Source organism: Eutrema salsugineum, unplaced genomic scaffold, assembly GCF_000478725.1.
Source record: "Eutrema salsugineum unplaced genomic scaffold, Eutsalg1_0 scaffold_3, whole genome shotgun sequence".
NCBI classification, from domain to species: Eukaryota; Viridiplantae; Streptophyta; class Magnoliopsida; order Brassicales; family Brassicaceae; genus Eutrema; species Eutrema salsugineum.
In genome coordinates, this window is record NW_006256756.1 from 3,075,759 (window position 1) to 3,096,458 (window position 20,700).

The window sequence follows — 20,700 nt, forward strand, 5'->3', positions numbered from 1 at the left end:
TTGGGGCGTTCTTTTTGTTCGATATGCGAATCAGTTAGCAAAATCAGGATATTCGAATACTTCAGAAAATCTTATTCTTGGCCGGTGGTTGATATTTTAAAGAATGTACAAGAATCAAAAGCTCAACACTTCACTCAAAAACATTAAAACAAACAATTTCTATAATGTGATGATTTTTCATGTGTTTGGACGGCCACATGATTTTTTCGTATTTAAATATGTTTAAAAAGATAGTAATATATTTACTTTTGGTGCTCAAAAATGACATTGGGTATTCTGTTTTGACGAGCATATGATTTTAAAATAATGTAAGGGGTTTTTGCTAAAAATAACCTAAAATTTAATTTTGAATACAAAAGTAGATCCCTGAAAAAACATTTAGCAGATATAACCTACAGAGGTAGTGAAAAGACCATTTAATCCTGTATGAGTAAACAAAAAACGGATGTCCTAATTACCGTTTTCTCCCTGACGAAGTCTACTAAAGTAAAACTGAAGTCTACTAAATGAAATTTACCATCATAAATTCCGTAATCGTAACCCAAATGCAAAAAAATTATTTTTTCACATTGGTAAATGGAAATGTATGTTTTTAAATTAAGTAGAAGTAAATTTATTATTTAGGTTTTAAAAGTTGTAGACTTCGATATTGAAGTCTACTAAACCGTAAAAATTAACCTAACAGACATTTAACCGAGATTAAACCGGGAATAACTTCCCTTAACCAAGAGAAATTGCCCTTAACCGGGTAAATTAACCTAGACCCCGGAAAATTAGCAACTTTAACCGGAAAAAACTTACCCGAACCGTACGGAATTACCAGACTATATATACGAATTACAGATCCCGTTAAAAAAAAAACCGTCGAAAAGTTCGTGTAAAAAAAAAACTCGAAGGCGAATTCCGTTTCTCTGCTCCGGCGCCGTCGACATTCAGAACTGCCGCCGATAAACTCGTTCAGGCAAGTTTTCTTTCTCCAACCACACCCCCATGCTTCCCTACTCCTCCGTATTCATCACCGTTCCATTTTCTAAACCCCCATTTTCCATATTTGAAATTAGGGTTTTTTTTTTTTTTGCAGATTTGCTTTCGCCGTTGGAGGTTAAAGTAATTTCCTGCCTCAAAACGGTTAGTAGATGTTGTTCCGAAGTTATATACTTAGCAATTCTTAAATTTCTTCTATCTTCCTGTAATTTTTGTTCCATCGGGTTTGAATTAGGTTTTTTTACCAGATCTGGTTGTATTTTCTCGGCGCCAGCTGCATCTAATAAAGGCGGTAACACTCTAAACTTTGTAGATTGACTTCATATACAGTATTTATCATGTATTGATTGCTTCGGTTGGGTTCTGTAGACTTCATATGTAGTATTTATGATGTTTTGATTGCTTCATATACTGTTTTTTTAATGTTAAGATTGCTTCGGTTGGCTTCAGTAGACTTCGCGACTTGGATTGTACTTAGAATGTGAAAGTAGACTTCATTTTGTGAAAGTAGACTTCATTTTGTGAAAGTAGACTTCATTTTGTGAAAGTAGACTTCATTTTGTGAAAGTAGACTTCATTTAGTGAAAGTAGACTTCTTTTTGTGAAAGTAGACTTCTTTTACTGAAAGTAGACTTCACATATTGGGAAAGTAGATTTCATTTTGGGAAAGTAGACTTCATTTTGGGAAAGTAGACTTCATTTTGATAAAGTAGACTTCATTTTGAAAATGTAGACTTCATTCGGGTATAGTTTCAAACCGTTACTAGTTTTTCTCATTAGAGCTTTGTTACCGTTGATGCAGGAATCTTTGTTAGATAATGGCCTCTGAATTCCTCAGAAGACTTTACACCAAAGGGTTTGAGCCAGTCCCGGATAAAAGCATCGGCTATTACGCTGATGATTATAGGCTGGTCCCTGCACTAAAGTCAGCTCTAGAGGAGGATGAATGGGAAGAGATTTACGAGTCACCGTTGGGTGTCTTTTTAAATTTCCACGAGTTGGATTTTGGTTGGGCTTCTAGGCTGGTGCACCACATGCTGACCTTTCAGATAGTTTGCAAGCAGAGGTACGAGATATGGAGCCTCATTGGTACCACTCCAATTCGGTTTTCATTGCATGAGTTTGAGGAGATCACCAGACTCAACTGCGGGTACGTGGATGACTTGGCTTTAACTGATCTTGCGCTTGAAGATGACACGCGTGCATTTTGGGAGCTAATGGGGGTCGATGCCGAGTTGGGCCCAAGCACTACCGAAATTATCAAAGCCTGTTCCAACTGCTCATCATGGTCTCGTGATGATAGGCTGCGGTTGGGTTATCTTGGGATCTACGCTGGTTTCATAGTGGCAACGAGACCCGGCTCATCCACAAATGTCAACCATGCCAGACTAGTGATGGATCTCGAAGGTTTTAAGGAGTTTCCATGGGGAAGAATTGCTTTTCAGCATTTGATTAATTCTGTTAAGGAGAAAGATCTCAGCAAAAACATTCATATAGAAGGATTTGTGCAAGCTCTTCAAGTGTGGGTGTACTATGCTCTACCGGATTTTGCTGCTGAATTTGGCGAACCATTGCCAAATGTTACTGAATAACCTCTTTTGCTGGCTTACAAAGGATCCAGAGGACGAAAGAACGTCAAAGCCAACATGCTAAAACAGGTACTGTATTAGTGTAGTAGACTTCTATGTAGTAATGAGTTTCCAATGTAGACTTCAGAAGTAGACTTCATGTGTAGACTTCTATATGTATAATTAATAGTGTTTGACATTCAGGTGTAGACTTCTGTGTTAGACTTTAGGAGTAGACTTCATTGTTAGACTTCAGGAGTAGACTTCATACGTAGTTTTCCGAGGCTTCATATGGCCCTAAATCCATTTATTAATTGTGTTTTTCCAGGCTCGCATACAGTGCTGCGTGGCTAAGAACTTGGCGGATATGTTTCCCGTGTGGGATGATGACGAACAGGATCCAGATATTGTCAAGATTGTCAATGCACTCCATGACCCCAATTTCAAGTTCTCAAAAAACCATTGGCCTTTGGAAGGTGTTTTGGGTGCACACATCGTCAAGTCAGAAGCCGGAAAGAGGAGCCTTCCCTCAGATGAATCAAGTCGCAAGAGATCCCACACAGCCTCTGCATCTGCCGCATCATTCGTTGGTGATGAAGGGGTCGGAGTTGTCGCTACTATGAAAGCGCACTTCGACCAATGCTTCAAAAGCTTTTCAACCAAGATGCTGAATGGTCTTGGTAGCTGTGAAAAGCAGATCAAACTTCTCACCGAGAAGGTTGAATCTGTAGAGTGTACGGTAGAAGAGTTGACTACGGGGTCGGTGAAGCACACTGAGGAAGAGCCAACCCAGCAGCAGGGCACTGGATCCAAGAAGCATGAAAGGGTTAGTTCCAAAAACCCTCCGCCTATACGAAAACATTACATGCGAACAAGATCACACAAAGTTAGGAACACTTAATACTAATGTCATTTGAATTCGAACATGTTTACTACTGTTATGTACCATGTGAGATTATTTACTTATGTTTTCAAAACTTGTTGCTTACAATTTTCAGACTATGATAAAACATGTTACTAAATTATAGCATTGGTGTACTCATTTGTATATTCATGCATGTTTCTGACAATAAACTGCAGAGTAATTCAGAGAAAGATGATGCTCCGATGAAAGCTAATGTCAACGTTGGTGCGTGTGAGAGTTATAACGCCCCCGAGGATGCAAAAGGAAAGAAGGCTGCCGTGAATGAAGAAGAGGCCCCAGAGCCTAGTATTTGTGAAATTGACCCGAAGACGTGTGATGTAGACTTCGACGCGGTTGTACTTGCCAAAAATGCCAAAGCCTGAGAAGCGGCTCAGCTAGTTGCCCGAGCAACTAGTGCCCGACACCGCCAGCTGGCTGCGACACAGAAGAGTCCCTTCTTAGGAAACAGCACGGCAAAGGCCATCATTCCATCGTCGGCATCTCACTCCGGCCGTGCCTGTGGATATGATCCTTTTGATCAAACCGGTGTCAGGGCGAAGCATACCACTCTAATGAACTTTATCAAATCAAACCCGTAAGTAGACTTCTATACGTATGTAAGTAGACTTCCTCATAGTATTATTTCCTTTCTAACTCTTTCACTTGTACAGTGCCTGGCCAAAACGCCCAAGAAACTCTTCGATCGATTGGTATTACATTCTCCGCACACCGACGAAATGGCTAGCTGATACGGTTAGTGTTTTACTTTCTCATAGTAGACTTCGTGGTTAGACTTCTTCCGTAGACTTCTTCCGTAGACTTCTTCCGTAGACTTCTATAATAGACTTCGTTTTCAGACTTCACTCATTTCTTATTTTCCCCAATGTGCAGCACATGGAAGCTTACATCAACCTACTCAGGCTGTGATTATCCAAGCATCCGGAGTGGTTTGTATCCGACCGGATTTGCTTCCTGAACTCCATGTTTACTACTGTTTGGAGGCGTGACTACGAAGACTTCAAAAAATCTGAGCCGAATGCAGATGGGTCTGGCAAACTTCTGCCGCCTGGAGCATATTCGTACTACACTGACGAATTACCTATCTACTGCCAGACTAAGAAGACGTGGGCATATGATGTGGACTCGTTGTACTCCATGTTGCACATTAGGGAGGACCATTGGGTAGCAATATGGGTCTCATTTGTGACTAAGCATATCACGGTTTGGGATAGCCATGCGCGAACCAAACATGCATCTGATGAACAAATTGCTGAAGCTGTGGAGCCTCTTGCGGTTATGATACCCTACCTTCTTCAGACCTGTGCACCTGACGATGACAAGTGGAGATTCCCCTACACGCCGTTCACCCATTCGCGAGTACCAGGTACGGAGATACCTCAAAACATTCAGAGTGGTGATTACGGAGTATACTGCCTGAAGTACATCGAGTGTCATGCATTGGATTTGTCATTTCCTCCGGAACTCTGCGATAAAAACATGCGAAAAATCAAGGATAAAATAGCTGCAGAGATCTATGACGAAACAGGATGTAAGGGCCATGATAAGCTAGATGCAACCGGGCTGGATGTTTATGATAGGCAAGCTTAGTGTTTCCGTTCTTAAAACTAACTTTGATTTTTATGGCAACTTTTGGGCTACTTGCATAAATGACCTTCACTGTGATTGGAGGTCATTTTAGCAATTGGTAGATGATAGGTGTGGAAGTTTTTTTGCCACCTATCTCATAATTAACTTGCCAAATATGTTGTATTTTCGTTTAGGAAATTGTACTCAAACTGAAGTCTTTGACTGAAGTCTACTAAGTTGTAATTGTATCCGTACTGAAGTCTACTAAGTCTATTAACATGTTAGTATTTCTAATTTTAATTTCACCCTTACAACTGATTAAGTTCTGTAATTTTCGAGTATACCAGAAAGTGTAGACGGAAAAAGTGTACAAAGAAAAAGTTTTATTAAAATAAGAATTATAAGTCTACAAACGAAGTCTACAAACGAAGTCTACCATAGTCATGTAAACATATAAGTAAACCCAAAAAACATAAAACATGGAGTCAACTAATTTTACTGCGGCCATTCATTTGCAAATCCAGGAATTGTTTTCCAGAATAAGGCACATTCCAACTTCCAGAAGCAAGGACTGCAGAGTTTGTCACCATATGAGTCCACGAGGCGTTCATCATCCATCCAGTGCTGGTTTGGCAGATTCATACAAGCACAACTCCTTGATTGTGCCTTATCAAAAACATGGAAGACCGGTTCGTGAAATGCGTCATGCTTCTTATATGTGGTCGGACACCTGTTTATGTGCTGCATAGTCTTCCGCATCTTCGTTGCCTCTGCCGGAACTATACCACGAATGTGGTTAAATACATCATGGCTACCATCCATGGTTAAAGCGAACATAACCATGGAGTAAGTTGCCATGAGGCATCCTCCATTTGATGACACCTTTATTAAGTTAAATCCTTCTTGGATGCTATCTTCATAGAAGATTAGAGAAACGGCTCGTAGGTATTGCGCTGTAGGATTTCCACACTCCAAACAGCGCCGAAAGAAAGCGTTAACCCTCCCATGTTGATCCCAGACCCATGGAATCGTCAAAGTTATTAGATCAACGGCTCTTAAAAAACCCTCTTCATTAGAAATCTCATTTAGATGTTTGGAGGAGACTCTTGCTCTACAGAGCCCACCGTAGGAACGAGAAGTGATTTTTAAGAGGATATCCCACAGAATGTCGGAAGGGAGAGAGTTAAAGTTTAAGGGGTTTGACATCTTCAAATGGGTCTGGAATGAGCCTATAATTCGTCTAAACCCGAGAATTTATAAGCAGAAATACAGAACACAATCAGATACAACGGTTATACGCACCGTTAAAGTCGTTAGAACAGTTACATATATGAAGTCGTTTCAAACATAACCGTTGTACCAAAATATCACACACATAGTAGACTTCGAAAGTAGACTTCACCAATAGACTTCGGAAGTAGACTTCACCAATAGACTTCGCAAGTTGACTTCCAAAGCAGACTTCTTTGAGAACAATAGATGCTTTGTCTTCCTATTCCGGAGCCTTCTTGTTCTTTTCCTGGTGAATCTTCGACGGCTAAGTATATTAAATAAAAATTGCAACATTGTTATTCGAGTTTAGCTCAACTTACGCAATTCGGTAGGGTATGACCAGGTTGCTTGCATTGGGAGCAGCTGTATACTTTGTGCAGCTTCCTTGGCTTCTTGCTTTTCCTCCTAGCAATTTCTAGCCATGATTGCCACCGAGACTTCTTCCGTCTGCCTGGTGCACGGCGAATGTCTGGTGGCAGACATATTGAAGTTGGGCCTCCTTGGACCTCTGAAATTTGGGGATATATGTTGGCAGAGTATGCTGCAAACAAGTAGTTTTTTTAGTAAGTCGGACATACAAGAGAATCCACACATACCCCACCGGCTAATGCAGCTGCAATAGCATGTGAACATGGGATCTTCTCGATGTAAAACACACCACATTCACACATTCCATGTTCCAAATCAACAATACAATTCCTGGTTCCTCCTTTCACATAGTATCTCCAAGTGTCAATTCGGTCCACCTCCATTGCATCTGCATAATGTCCACGAATCACCAGCAAATACTCCACTCCCCGAGTATTATGTGTTGTGAGACTCAAAGCATCCTCTCTGCGTTTTAAAAACCACCAACCGAGCTTCTCTCGGATGAAATCCAAGAAGAATGAAATGGGATAGCCACGGGCCTTCTTAAGTGCAGCATTTATAGACTCTGCAATATTGCTGGTCTTAATATTGTATCTGTCTCCAACAAAATGAACTCGGGACCAAAGAGAGACATCGGCTTCTTCCAAATAGTCAGCAAGGTCAGGCTTGATCTGTCTCAGCTCCGCCATGTACCGGTTGTAGTCATAGAGGTTGTAAGCATAAGCCACACGTTTAACCAAGTACAATAGCTGCTTCCCCCTAAACTTTGTTACTATGTTATGTTGTAAATGGTAGTAGCAGATCCCTCGTTTTGCCCATGGAAAAATAGTTTCACAAGCTTTCTTAATAGAAATATGTCTGTCAGAAACTATCACCAAAGGATAACCATCTGAGACACATTCACACAGTTTAGAAAAAAACCATTCCCATGAAGCATCATCTTCACCATCAACAATTCCAAAGGCCAAAGGAAAAATCTGAAAGTTTCCATCTTGTGCGGTGGCAACCAACAAAGTACCCTCGTATTTCCCTGTTAGATGACAGCCATCAACCACAATAACTCTTCTCATGTACTGAAAACCAGCAATCGATGCTCCAAATGCGAGAAATAGATATTTGAATTTGTTATTCGAATCTACATGAAGAGCTGATACAGTTCCCGGATTGGCTTTGTTCACTGAATGTAGGTAAGCTGGTAGACTCGCATATCCATCTTCAGCTGTTCCTCTGACCAATTGTTGGGCATATATCAAAGATCTGTAAGAGGTAGTGTAATCCATCCTGATGCTAAACATATGCTTCATTGAAACCCTGACATGTTCTGGTGTAAGTCCATCAATTATGCCAAAATAGCTTATAAAAAGCTGGCCAATATACTTAGGAGTAGACTTCCCACGGTGAGCCATTCGATGGGCTATTGAACATGTGTAGTCTTTCACATATTTTGTCACCCAAAAAGTGGATGCCTCATTCTTCACGCTTGCTCTAACCATCCATGCACATCCTTCCACTCGACATTTAGCCACAAACAGGTTCTTGGTAGACTTCTGTGTTTTAAAAGCAAATTTTAACATTATGGCAGTCAGTCTAACCTCTGATAACAGCTTCTCTTTAGTAGGGAAACTTGCCCCAACATATATATTATCAGACCATGACATGGGCGTGCTCCCTGTTTCACCATATCGGGTTCTGACCTTTTCTATACAGACTTCATCTTCATCATCATCTTCATCTTTCACTTTTCCGTAGACACTGTAATCTTCTCCGTCAGAGTAAGTTGCATCGTCGACATCTTCTCCATCGTCGTTCACATCAGAACTGTCTGCCTCATCATCGGTTGAATGTTCTGAATTTTCCTCAACATCTTCACCAAACTCTTCATCTGATCGTTCCTGGTTCTCCTCAGTATCCATCTCCACTCGACAGGACACACAAAGGCGTAACAAATGTACTCTGCTTAACGCAATCAAGCTTGAAACTTGTCTATCATTGGTGACATGCATTGGAGGTGTATCTGGAGCCATATTTTGCAACATTGAGACTGGTAGTGCGTAGGTTAACTCGATGATCTCAGTCTTCTTGCCCAAGTTATAATCATCTCGCGCCATTTCAGTAAGCTGCCCAAAGGTGCAACCATCGTTCAAAAACCACATTCTTCCACCTTTGCCAATGTCAACAACAAAATGCCATGAATTCTCCTTAAACTTCCACTCACCGTACACAACTGGAATTTGAGCCATCCTCTGAAAAATAACCATATAAACCGTATTAGCAAACACTGCATAGAGACTTTTTGTATCAAAGTAGACTTCACGATGAAGTCTACTTTGATAAGCTGAGTACCTAAAAAATCGAAAATTCTGATTCAACAAGAAATATTCAATGAAACGGAATAAAAAACCCTAGGTAGTTCAATCACTAATTAATAAACAATTGTAAACAAAAAAATTTGTAAATTTTTTTATAGATTTGCTTAAATGGCGTTTTTACAAAAACGTCTAAACGTAGACTTCTAGTGCAGACTTAGAACGTAGATTTCACTACGAAGTCTATGTTTATAAGCTAAGTATCTTAAAAATTGAAACTTCTGATTCCACCATGAATATCCAATGAAATGAGATAAAATTCAATGGGTAGCTCAATCACCTAATAAGAGGCAATTCTGAACCAAAAAGTTTGAAAAATATTTTATACATTTGCTTAAAACGCGTTTTTAAAAAAACATAGGAAAGTAGACTTCGAATGTAGACTGGAGGAGAAGTCTACTTTTTCATTGAGAAGTCTACTACTGAAGTCTACTAAAAAAAAGGTTATTTTTGCAATTGACCATTCCGTTGACTTTTCCTTCAGTAGACTTCAGGTGTAGACTTCAGGCAAAAAAGCTTACTTTTGCATTTGACCACCGCATTGACTAACACAGTAGACTTCTATTGTAGACTTCATGTAAGAGTAGACTTATTTGGCAGCCTACGTTTGAAGTCTACTTTTTAAATAGAAGTCTACGGAACAAAATAAGTTATTTTTGCAATTGAATTTTTTGAGTAGACTTCACAGTGAAGTCTACTCAAAAAAATATTCCTTCTAAGTTTGACCGAACACAATAGGTAGACTTCATTGAGAAGTCTACAGTTTGTAGACTTCTTTGTGAAGTCTACTGAAGCTTTTTGAAATTTTTTTAATTTTTTTACTTTTGAAAAACATAAGTCAAACACAAAAATGACCTATACGTTTTTCAAACTACAAAAGTAACTTAAATGTAGACTTCGTGTGCAGACGTAAACAGTAGACTTCAGTTAGAAGTCTACATTAAAAAGTCTAAATACGATCAACTACAAAAATAACCTCTTTTCTTTCGTAGACTTCTTAAGCCGTCAGATGAAGTCTACTATGATTTTTTTTGTTTTCAAAGGATATCGAGTAGACTTCTCGTGAGGTTTAAAGAAGTCTACTTTTTAAAAGTCAATTGCAAAAATAACCTTATGTTGACTCATAGACTTCAGTATAGTTCACGAGAAGTCTACTTTCGCGATATAAAAACAGAAATGTGGAGAAATTGAAGTGCGAGGATTACCTTTGACAAAATTGAGCTCCCCTAAGTTTCTCTTATCTACCCAGAACTTAGGATTTCACTGAAATTAAACAACCCAGTTGTCGAGTAAACCAGAATTCACCGCAAAAGGATGGCGCGAAGCATTGCAACTATGCCCAGATGTTTTGGAGAAGAAATTATGATAGAATGAGCAAGGTTATGAGTGAATGAGCTTAGATATTTGTTTTATTACAGCTTTAAAACAGGTTGATAAGCATTTATTCCATTTTCATGGTTGTTCATGGTGGTTGAAGGTATTGAAGACGATGGCATTCTCGTAATTAAAAAGTCTTTACAAGGTCCAAGAAGACTTTAGCCAATTAAAGAAAAATCGATTTATTAGATGTATAATGGCATTTTCGATAATAGTTTAAGTGGGAAGGATAAAATTGTGAGAAAATAACAAAAGTTGGAGAGAAAAAAAAAAGAGGTTAGTTTTGTGTTTAACTTTGAAATATGGGTTAAATCTGAAACTCTCCCATCTTTAAAACCCTGTATTTATATCCTCAAAAAACCTGACTCCTAAACCCACTTGAGCCCATTAGAAAACCATGCCGTGGGGGCTTCTTCCCCACACCCCCAGTGAATCCGCATAAGCCCATGACCAATGAAACCCACTAGGTCCGGCTAGAGCTCGCCCACCGGCCTTTGAATTAGGCCACCTAAGAAAGATTTTACATGTGAAGCTATGCGAGGTTTAGATCACCTCATTTATCTTAGCACTTAACTCTCTCTCTCTCTTTCCCTATTTTTTCTTTCTTTTGGATCAGTTAAAGTATTGAACTACTTGATTTTTAAAGTGCAAACACAGAGGATTCAACTTTCTCTGAACTTCCATTACACCTTTAGGCTTGACAATCTTTGCGAGGAAGTTATGTGTATAAGAAACAATGAGCAATTCTCTAAGGTTCCATTTGATAGAAGATGTTATGTGTATTCCTCGTTTGATAAAGAGAGGTACTACTACTCGCATAATGAGCGGTCTGAATTGGAAGAGCTATGTCTTACTAAGACCATTTGGATCGAGGCGCCACAGACGAATGACTTTGGCTTTATGTGAAAACAAAGCATATTATGGCAAATGTTTTTGCACTTGTGTAGAGCATAGAGAATATATGGGTTTGATTGGTTTAGTTTCAGCTTTATTCAACTGTTTTGGAGGTCATTGTCTCATTGATCAAGCAAATGGTTTGTTTTGGCGGTTCATTTAACCCGTTGGACCTGATTCAAGAAACAAGCCACTTAGCGAAGAAGCAAATGAAGGGTGTTTAGTGATAGATAAGGAAGTATAATACAATAGGAATGTAATATTTGTTGTAATTATTAGACCGTTGTACTTCTTTTTGTATATATTGTAAATAGAAACCGATTGTGCTATTCTCCTTCTAATATTAGCTTTTTAATCGATGCATGGTAAATCTGATAAACAAATTCACTTCACTGTTTCCACACTTTTTACTTTACTTTAAACAATTAAAATTTTCTTTATTTTATTTTGAGCAGTGGATGTTTTATATCTTTTTATTGTAGTATCTATTACTCTTTATATGTTTGGATCTTAACTTTGTAAGAGTATAATAAGTTAAACTTTTATCCAATTTACAATGGTTGCAAAGAATGATATTCGACTTATCAGTTGGCACTATTACTTTAAGCATAATAATAGAATATAACTTGTAGGAGGATTTTGATGATTTTGTGAAAAATTATCTTTCAGGAGATGTTTTGCTATTCAAAAATTGGTATAAAGACTTACGTCGTTACATATATTTGGTTGAACTTTGATGTAACCTTCACAATGTTTAATTATACTGGTATCAATAAAATGGTTACATGGTCGACAAAAAAAAAAGACTTACGTCGTTACCATGCCAAATGATAGACGTACGCAGAGATAGGCATGATTTTTGGAGCAAAGACACAATTTGGAATCTTATAGGTTTTGTGGGAAAATAAATATTTCAGATTTAAAATAGGATAATCAGAATATTTTACGCCGAATGTGTATTTGCCAATAACTGATAAATTAAAAAAGATTATATCGATTAATAGTTACTTCATTTGAGTTAACCAGAATACTTAACTAATAAATATGATATTTGCCAAAAAGACAAGAAGTCAACTAGTCAAGAACAGTAGCTCGCCCCATTTCATATTTATGAGCTACATGTTATAAAAGTCAAAGAAAAAAGCACGTATATTCAATAATTACGGATAATTTTTTCATTTTTGTGGAGCTTACTCCATACATAATAAATTTTGCCTTTTAACTTCTATATAAATGAACATTTTCGTTCATTTGTAAAATCATCTCATCCTTCAATTATAACATTTTCCTCCTTTCTCTTTCTCTCATCCTTTCGCTTTCTCTTTTACAAGTATCCTATTCTTTTGCGGGTATAAAATTTTTGTCTTTTTATTTATATTTATCTTAATAATAAATTATATCTATTATTAAAACACGTTATCAGCACGATAACTCTACGTTATAGCTAAATATATATTCATAATATATACACTACTATAATAGGCGGTATATCACTTGTATAACTATTTATTATTTTTAGTGGATGTTTAACACACCACTATTATTTAATATTATAATGGGCGATTTGTCTCACTTTATTATTATTTTACTATTTATCATGGTTGCTAAATGCACCATAATTATTTATTTTTATTAATATTACAGTGGCCGACTGTGTCGCCTCGTAATTTTGTTATTAGATAAATGTGGATGACTATGTCACCATAATGTTACTGTTAAAATAATGATTGTTATATAAGGAGGCTCTGCCACCTGTATATAAACCTTATGTCTAAAAATTAATAGGTTTAACTGATTGTTTATTAAAATATTTGAATTAATTCTTTTCTTCAATTATTTTCTCACCAACGGTCACAAAGAAAATCTTTCAAAATTTTCACTTTTTCAAACGGCTATGAACTATGTTTTTCAATCTATAAATATACTTATCCTTCATTCATTCATTTCACTCAAACATCATATCTTCCCTCAAATATATTTCGGTTTTCATTCTATAAGAAAGATGATTCGTTTGTTATTGAATTTAAGCGCGATTGTAATTTTTGCTTCTATTTATGGTCTCTCCGCTGGAGAATTTACTCGCAAAGAGTATACTACAACTGTTATGATACTTTTTTATGCAGTATTCTTTTTTGTAATTGCTTTAGTAATTCATGTAAACGGTTTGTTTTAATGTAAACATTATTATCTTACTAATAATATTTTTGCATTCATGTTTTAGAAATGGCAAACATTGAGAAGCTTAAGTTCCTGGCTCTCAGAATAACTGGAGCAAACTACATAGCATGGATCACCAATGCGAAACTTTATCTAGAGTCAAAAAGTTAACCGACACCATAAAAGAAGAAAATGAATCGTCTGCCCATGATAAGGCAACAGCGATCATTTTCCTGAGGAAACATCTAGATGAAAATTTGACGCACGACTATGCGCACATAAAAGATCCATAGAGCTCTGGCAAGCTCTCAAAGAAAGGTTTGACAACCAGAGGGAAATAAACCTCCCCCATGCTCTTGAAGAGTGGAAAAACTTGAGGTTTCAAGATTTTGAAAAGGTTGAAGATTATAATTCTGTTATTCTGAGAATTGTCCCACAACTGAAATACTGTGGTAAACCCGTCACCGATGCAGAAATGCTGGAAAAGACGTACCTTACATTTCATAAGGAACATCGTATCCTACAAGAAATATATAGGAATCGTGGGTATACAAGATTCTCTGAATTGATTGTGACACTCATATTAGCAGAGAAGAATAATGAACTTCTCATCAGAAACCATAATTCTCGACCTACGGGAGCCAAAGCATTTCCTGAAGCAAATGCGATGGTTATAGAAAAACTAGAGATGAAAAGTCAAACCAATAGGGGTCGTGGCCGTTGATTCAATCGTGGACAAGGTAGGACTTACAACCCAAAAGGGAGGAACTCATACAAGTGGGTTCAGTCTGAACAAACTTCAAAGGGGAAAGAATCCCAAACGAATATCACCCAGAAGCGTGAGGATGTATGTTACAGATGCGGGTCCAAATGACATTGGTCTCGTACCTGTCGAACCCCTCCACATCTTTGTAAGTTGTTCCAAGAGTCTGTCAAAGGCAAAGGGAAAGAAGTGAACCTCACGGAACACTTCGAGGGTACATCATACCTCGACTCCTCCGACTTTGCGGATGATTTCGACGAGACCGTTGTAACGGATAACTGAATTGTTTGTAGTGAGACTACTGAATAGTCTCCGCTAATGCCATGTATAATTATTACATTTCTGTTTTAAAACGAATAATGTTGAGTCTCTCAACAACCTATTGTATAATTATTACGTTTTCAGTTTTAAAATATATAGTGTTGTTTTTACAACAATGTATAATTATTGTATGCTTTCCTATGAATGAAATTTATGTTTTCTTCATTAATGTTTATGTTAATTACAGAGATGTATCATATTAAAGATGGAACAACATCCAAGGAAAATATTCGAGAAATCTGTATACCAGATAGTGGAACAACACACACTATCTTAAGAAAGAAAAAATATTTCTCTAATTTGAAACTGACAAAGATTATTGTCAATACAATTGCATCTCGTGACAAAACGAAATCCAGAAGATTTAACATTGTGGCATGATCGCCTCGGTCACCCAGGAACATCAATGCTGCGAAAAATTATAGAAAGCTCACATGGTCATTCGATGATAATGTCACAATAACATAGCTAATTGATATTGGTTGCTATTTTAATTTAACGCCAGATATTGTAGCAGGCTAAAATCTCATTTTTATCTCGTCACACTATTTTTTCCTTTGATAAAAAATTACAACACACCATATACAATAGAATTTTATAGATTAATATTCGATAAATTAATAAATTCTATAAATTAATAATTTTTTATGGTCCCGAATTGGGCCGGTTCAAATTATGACACAATTTGATAAGATAGTAAAATAATAATTTTAACAAAACTCATATGTAAATATATGGTCTCATTAATATCATAAATTAATAATTACCATAAATAAAATCTAATATAAACATATAAGTGAGATAATCTACTAAAATATGAGTTTAATAATTTTTTTATTTTTTTTTAAATTTAAAACTTCTTGTAACTCATCTTTAATTTTAGAAAAAATGTTTTAAAGAGTAGAATCTTTTTTAAAAAATCTTTTAAAATTAATAAAAAAACAATAAAATATTTTTTTATTTAAAATCTATAAATTAATAAAATATCAAAGTCCCAACATTATTAATTTATAGAGTTTTTACTGTAGTCTATATTATTATCGATATTTAATTTTCATGGGGTCAAAATTCATCCACGGTGGTGGTTTTTTGTTTTATATAATATAGGAATCGTTTAATCTTATCTTATATATAAAACTTGGCCAATTCTCTCCAGTTGAGTGACACATCAGCGCTGGAGAGAGCGCCACTTGTCATCTTCATATTTAATAAAATAATTAATTAATTATATTTAAAGCAAACACATTAAAACACATTAAAACATATTAAAACATATTAAAACACATTAAAAACATAAATAAATATTGATATATATTTATATTAGAATAAATTCAAATTTAATTTAACTATATACAAACTTATAAATATTATATAATACAAGACGTTTTAAATGTACAATTCTATTTTCTTTTTAAATGTTTTAAACTTCATTTATAAACTAAAAATATAATTAAATTTTAATGCAAGTGAAAAAAAATTATGAGACTAAATAAGTTAAAAAATTTCAAATAAACTTATATAAAAATTCAACTAATAAAATTGTAAAACACAAATCATATATAATAAACTATTAAAAAGATAAAAGTTATTAAAAATAATAGTAAAAAAAAAGATATCCACATAAAAATGTCATTTATGGTTTTTTTAAGTAATAAAAAAGATGAAATCAATAAAATATATAACCAAAAAAATTAAATATTAAATTAAAAAAATGAACAAATATTATATTAGTACGATGTACAAGAATAAAAAGAATATAAAGATCGAAGAAAAAATAAAACTATTAATACAACTGGTGTAAAGGAGATTACATATAATATATCATCAAGAAGAAATAAAAAAAATATAAATATTTTAGACAAAAATATATTAATAATAAACTTAAAGTTCAATACAAATTATTTAAAATATAAATTCAAACAAGATCCGTGCATACGCGCGGATTCTCTCCTAGTTATACAAAAGAGAACTCAAAAGAGACGCACGACTCTACAAATTAGCATGAAGCGTTCTTCATGCCTCAGTTACGTTTGTGACACTGACAAATAACGTGAACAATCTAATCAAATAATAAAAATGATAGATAAACTCATACGGTCATGCTATTGTGAAAATTCTAACTAAGCGAGTAAACGACATAACACATCAACAACACACTTTTGACCACAAAAAAACATTCTGCATGATAAAATTATAATTTTATTTTCTTAAATCAATAGCTTTATTGCTGATGAAATATTTTAGGTAAAGGTGTTTGTATTGATTCACATTATAAAATATTTATATACAAGAATGTGCCTAAACCGACTAGGAATATTAACATATTAGATAACACTAAATCTCTAAAAAATAAGAAAGATATCCTTATAACCTCAATAGGTAACAAGATATATTTTTGCATTAGACTGAGTTATGGATCTAAACAGTGGAGGAGCTAGTGTGTAATGAAGGGTGGGTCAGTTGACCCCTGTGAAATTTTAAAAATATATTTTTTATTTATATTTTATAGGTTATATGATTCCAAGTATTTATATTGATCCCTGTGTGTAAAATTAAATTTCATTTTACCCCTTAAAAGAAAAGAAATTAATATTGACCCCCTAAAAATTTATTGTAGCTCTGCCACTGGATCTAAGTATATTACAAAACTTATCAATCATGAATAGAATAATAAATCCAAGTTTAAATTGAGAGAGAGAGATCCTGTGATTGGAGAATCTAATCCTACTAAACCTAAAGAAGAAGAGAAAATTGGCTGTTCCGGAGGATGCGAGTTACAAAGAACAAAGAAGCTCTACTCATCATAAGTCATAGCCCATCAACTTGAAACTCGTGATGACTACTCAATATACTACTGTTCTATACTAAATTTCTTAATTGTAACAACACATTATAGGCCCAATTTAAAATTAAGAAACCCAATTAAAGCCCAAGAAGAAGTCTCTTCAATCTTTCCAATGTCATCCGTCGTCCCTCTCTTGTCACCTAAAACCCTAAAAAACCTTAACTCAGTATAAATTAACTCTGGTACACGACGCCTCTCTTTCCTCCATTTTTCAAAATCCCTCTTACCGAGCAGAAAACCCTAATTTCAGCCGGAGAGCCATGACGGAGGTCGAACAATCGCGCTCGGAGAAAGATGCCGACACCGGAGACTACATGATCAAGCCGCAGAGTTTCACTCCAGCCATCGATACATCCAACTGGCCAATCCTCCTCAAGAACTACAACCTTCTCAACGTCCGTACCGGCCACTACACTCCCATCGCCGCCGGTCACTCTCCCCTGAAGCGTCCAATTCAAGACTACATCAGGTACGGTATAATCAATCTCGACAAACCAGCGAACCCTTCTTCTCACGAGGTCGTTGCTTGGATCAAGCGTATCCTCCGTGTGGAGAAGACTGGTCACAGTGGCACTCTTGACCCTAAGGTCACCGGAAACCTCATTGTCTGCATCGACCGAGCCACACGGCTTGTGAAATCGCAGCAAGGCGCCGGTAAAGAGTACGTCTGTGTAGCTCGGCTTCACTCTGCTGTTCCCGATGTTGCTAAAGTCGCTAGAGCCCTCGAATCGCTCACCGGAGCTGTGTTTCAGAGGCCTCCTCTCATCTCTGCCGTGAAGAGACAGCTTAGGATTAGGACAATCTATCAAAGCAAGCTGCTTGAGTATGATGCGGACAGGCATTTGGTTGTTTTCTGGGTTTCTTGTGAGGCAGGTACTTACATTAGGACCATGTGTGTTCACTTGGGTCTGCTTCTTGGTGTCGGTGGCCATATGCAGGAGCTTAGGAGGGTCAGGTCTGGGATTTTGGGTGAGAATGATAATATGGTTACAATGCATGATGTCATGGACGCCAAATGGATGCATGACAAGCACAATGATGAGGCTTATCTCAGGAGAGTGATTATGCCTCTTGAGGTGATATTGACGAGCTACAAGAGGCTCGTCGTCAAGGATTCAGCTGTGAATGCAATCTGTTATGGTGCTAAGCTGATGATTCCGGGGCTGTTGAGGTTCGAGAACGACATTGATGTTGGCACCGAGGTTGTTCTGATGACGACTAAAGGAGAGGCCATTGCTGTTGGGATCGCTGAGATGACCACTTCTGTGATGGCTACTTGTGATCACGGTGTGGTTGCTAAGATCAAGCGGGTGGTCATGGACAGAGACACTTACCCGAGGAAGTGGGGATTGGGACCTAGAGCTTCGATGAAGAAGAAGCTTATTGCTGATGGGAAGCTGGATAAGCACGGGAAGCCGAATGAGAAAACTCCTGTAGAGTGGAGCAGGAACGTGGTTTTGCCTACCGGTGGAGATGCTATGATTGCTGGTGCTGCTGCTGCTCCTGAGAAGGATGAGAAGAAGGTTGAGGCTGAGAATGGAGAAGCAGGGGAAGCTCGTAAGCGCAAGCATGATGGTAATGATAGCCCTGCTCCTGTTTCAACCAAGAAGGCTAAAACCAAAGAAGTTGAAGGAGGCGAGGTCGAAGAGAAGGTGAAGTCGAAGAAGAAGAAGGATACAGAAGAAGATGTCGGGTCTGAGAAGAAAGAGAAGAAGAAGAAGAAGGAGAAGAAAGAGGAGGATAAAGAAGAGTTGTCATCTCCAAAGTCTGAAAAGTCAGAGAAGAAGAAGAAAAAGAAGAGCAAAGAGGCAGAGGAAGCTACTGTTGATGGTGAAGATGACTCAGCAGCTGAGAAAAGTGGGAAGAAGAAGAAGAAAAAGAAGAGTAAAGAGGCAGAGGAAGCTGCTGTTGATGGTGAAGATGACTCAGCGGCTGAGAATAGTGAGAAGAAGAAGAAAAAGGACAAGAAGAAGAAGAAGAAGAGTAAAGACAGTGAGGATGACGAAGAATGAGATTAGTGTCGAAGTTTTGAAGTTTTTTTTAGTGTTGTGCTATCTACTCTGGGAAAAGTGAGACAAAAAGCATTTTTACACTCTTTATTTGATATAAGAGTATCTACTGCATTTGTGATAGATGCAGCAGTTACTTTCCAAACACACTTGTCTACTCTCACCAAATTGTTTTTAGGTAAATTTGAGTATTCAATTAGCTGAGTTCACTCACCATGCCGATAATTAGTACTTTGATGAATTGGTGGTATCTTGGGGTTTTATTAGTTAGTCTAATAACATCAAAGCTGTAATAACTCAACTGTTAGAATTAGTGATCAAGAAGGAAACAGAGAATCCAAAAATTGTGATGCCTTGATATTGGATTTAAAACACACTCATCGACCTTTGGTGGAAAGCGGACCCAACTCATTTAGATCTACTCCATTTGGTCCCGCCCCGTTTATACGTCTAAATTCGTTAAGACATTTTAATTTTTGGGGTCTAATAGGGGTTTTACCCTCCTTTAGTTTTCTTTTTAATTGTTAACTAGATTCTAACCTCGTGCATCCGCATGGGAATATTTTTTATTGTTTAACGAATTTTGTAATATAATTTGTGTTTTTGAGTTTAGATATAATTATTTTTATAAATATATTTTTTAATAAGCGAAAATATTTATTATTGTGTTTAGATATATTTTTATAGTATTAAAATTAACTATGATTATAAAAATATAATTTTAACCTGTTCGTTAACTAATTCAAAATGAACTATTATAAAACATAATTCTAATTTTTCCGTTCATATTACCGTATAATATAAATATTTGTTAAAAGTTTGAGATGTATTAACAGTATTATTTAACATTATAGTTTTCTAAAATTTAATCAACGAAGGGAGTGTATAACTGGTTTTTCAAACCACATTATAGTGTATGCAATAATTTTTAATTTTTTATGTTTTGATTTTGTATGAAAAATATATTTTCGATATACATGTATAATTCAAAATTAGTGATATTAGTTACCAAAATATTTTAACCCGGTTTTTTATATATGTTTTTAGTTCTATGAATTTTAAAAAATATATTTTTAATATTTAAATTATACATTTGAATTTTACCTATTATTTATATTATATAAACAACATAAATATCATATCATTTACATCATTATAAATATTTTCTATTTCAAATATGACCATTATTTTCATATGTGAATTTTTTTTTTTTCAAAAATTCTAGATATTTTTGATAAAAATATTTAGTAGTATAGAAATTATTTAAATTAGAATCTTTAAATC

At 36.1% G+C, this 20,700-nt stretch overlaps 3 protein-coding genes and 1 pseudogene across 3 annotated transcripts; 3 read left to right on the forward strand and 1 right to left on the reverse strand.

Annotated features, from left to right (window-relative positions):
* Nucleotides 1–1,802: 1,802 nt before the first annotated feature.
* LOC18014285 lies at nucleotides 1,803–3,839 on the forward strand. The gene is made up of 3 exons (XM_024154208.1): nucleotides 1,803–2,564; nucleotides 2,881–3,378; nucleotides 3,633–3,839. The coding sequence occupies exons 1-3, from the start codon at nucleotides 1,803–1,805 to the stop codon at nucleotides 3,837–3,839; spliced, it is 1,467 nt and encodes a 488-aa protein (XP_024009976.1).
* Nucleotides 3,840–6,875: 3,036 nt separating this feature from the next.
* LOC112085172 lies at nucleotides 6,876–8,924 on the reverse strand. Its single transcript, XM_024154214.1, has 2 exons — nucleotides 7,703–8,924; nucleotides 6,876–7,573 (listed from the first exon to the last, which is right to left on the reverse strand). Exons 1-2 carry the CDS (start codon nucleotides 8,922–8,924, stop codon nucleotides 6,876–6,878), a joined length of 1,920 nt encoding a protein of 639 aa, XP_024009982.1.
* A 4,620-nt stretch (nucleotides 8,925–13,544) lies between these two features.
* On the forward strand, nucleotides 13,545–14,523 carry LOC112085173 (annotated as a pseudogene).
* A 3,045-nt stretch (nucleotides 14,524–17,568) lies between these two features.
* On the forward strand, nucleotides 17,569–19,534 carry LOC18014286 (H/ACA ribonucleoprotein complex subunit 4). Its single transcript, XM_006396701.2, has one exon. The coding sequence runs from the start codon at nucleotides 17,668–17,670 to the stop codon at nucleotides 19,417–19,419; it is 1,752 nt and encodes a 583-aa protein (XP_006396764.1). The 5' UTR covers nucleotides 17,569–17,667; the 3' UTR covers nucleotides 19,420–19,534.
* The last annotated feature ends 1,166 nt before the right edge of the window (nucleotides 19,535–20,700 follow it).

Coding starts and splice junctions, on each gene's coding strand:
- LOC18014285 (XM_024154208.1), top strand. CDS start 1,803: ATGGCCTCTGAATTCCTCAGAAGACTTTACACCAAAGGGTTTGAGCCA. Junction 2,565..2,880: donor TTGGCGAACCATTGCCAAAT/GTTACTGAATAA, acceptor GTGTTTTTCCAG/GCTCGCATACAGTGCTGCGT. Junction 3,379..3,632: donor GATCCAAGAAGCATGAAAGG/GTTAGTTCCAAA, acceptor AATAAACTGCAG/AGTAATTCAGAGAAAGATGA.
- LOC112085172 (XM_024154214.1), bottom strand. CDS start 8,924: ATGGCTCAAATTCCAGTTGTGTACGGTGAGTGGAAGTTTAAGGAGAAT. Junction 7,574..7,702: donor TCTAACAGGGAAATACGAGG/GTACTTTGTTGG, acceptor AATGTGTCTCAG/ATGGTTATCCTTTGGTGATA.
- LOC18014286 (XM_006396701.2), top strand. CDS start 17,668: ATGACGGAGGTCGAACAATCGCGCTCGGAGAAAGATGCCGACACCGGA.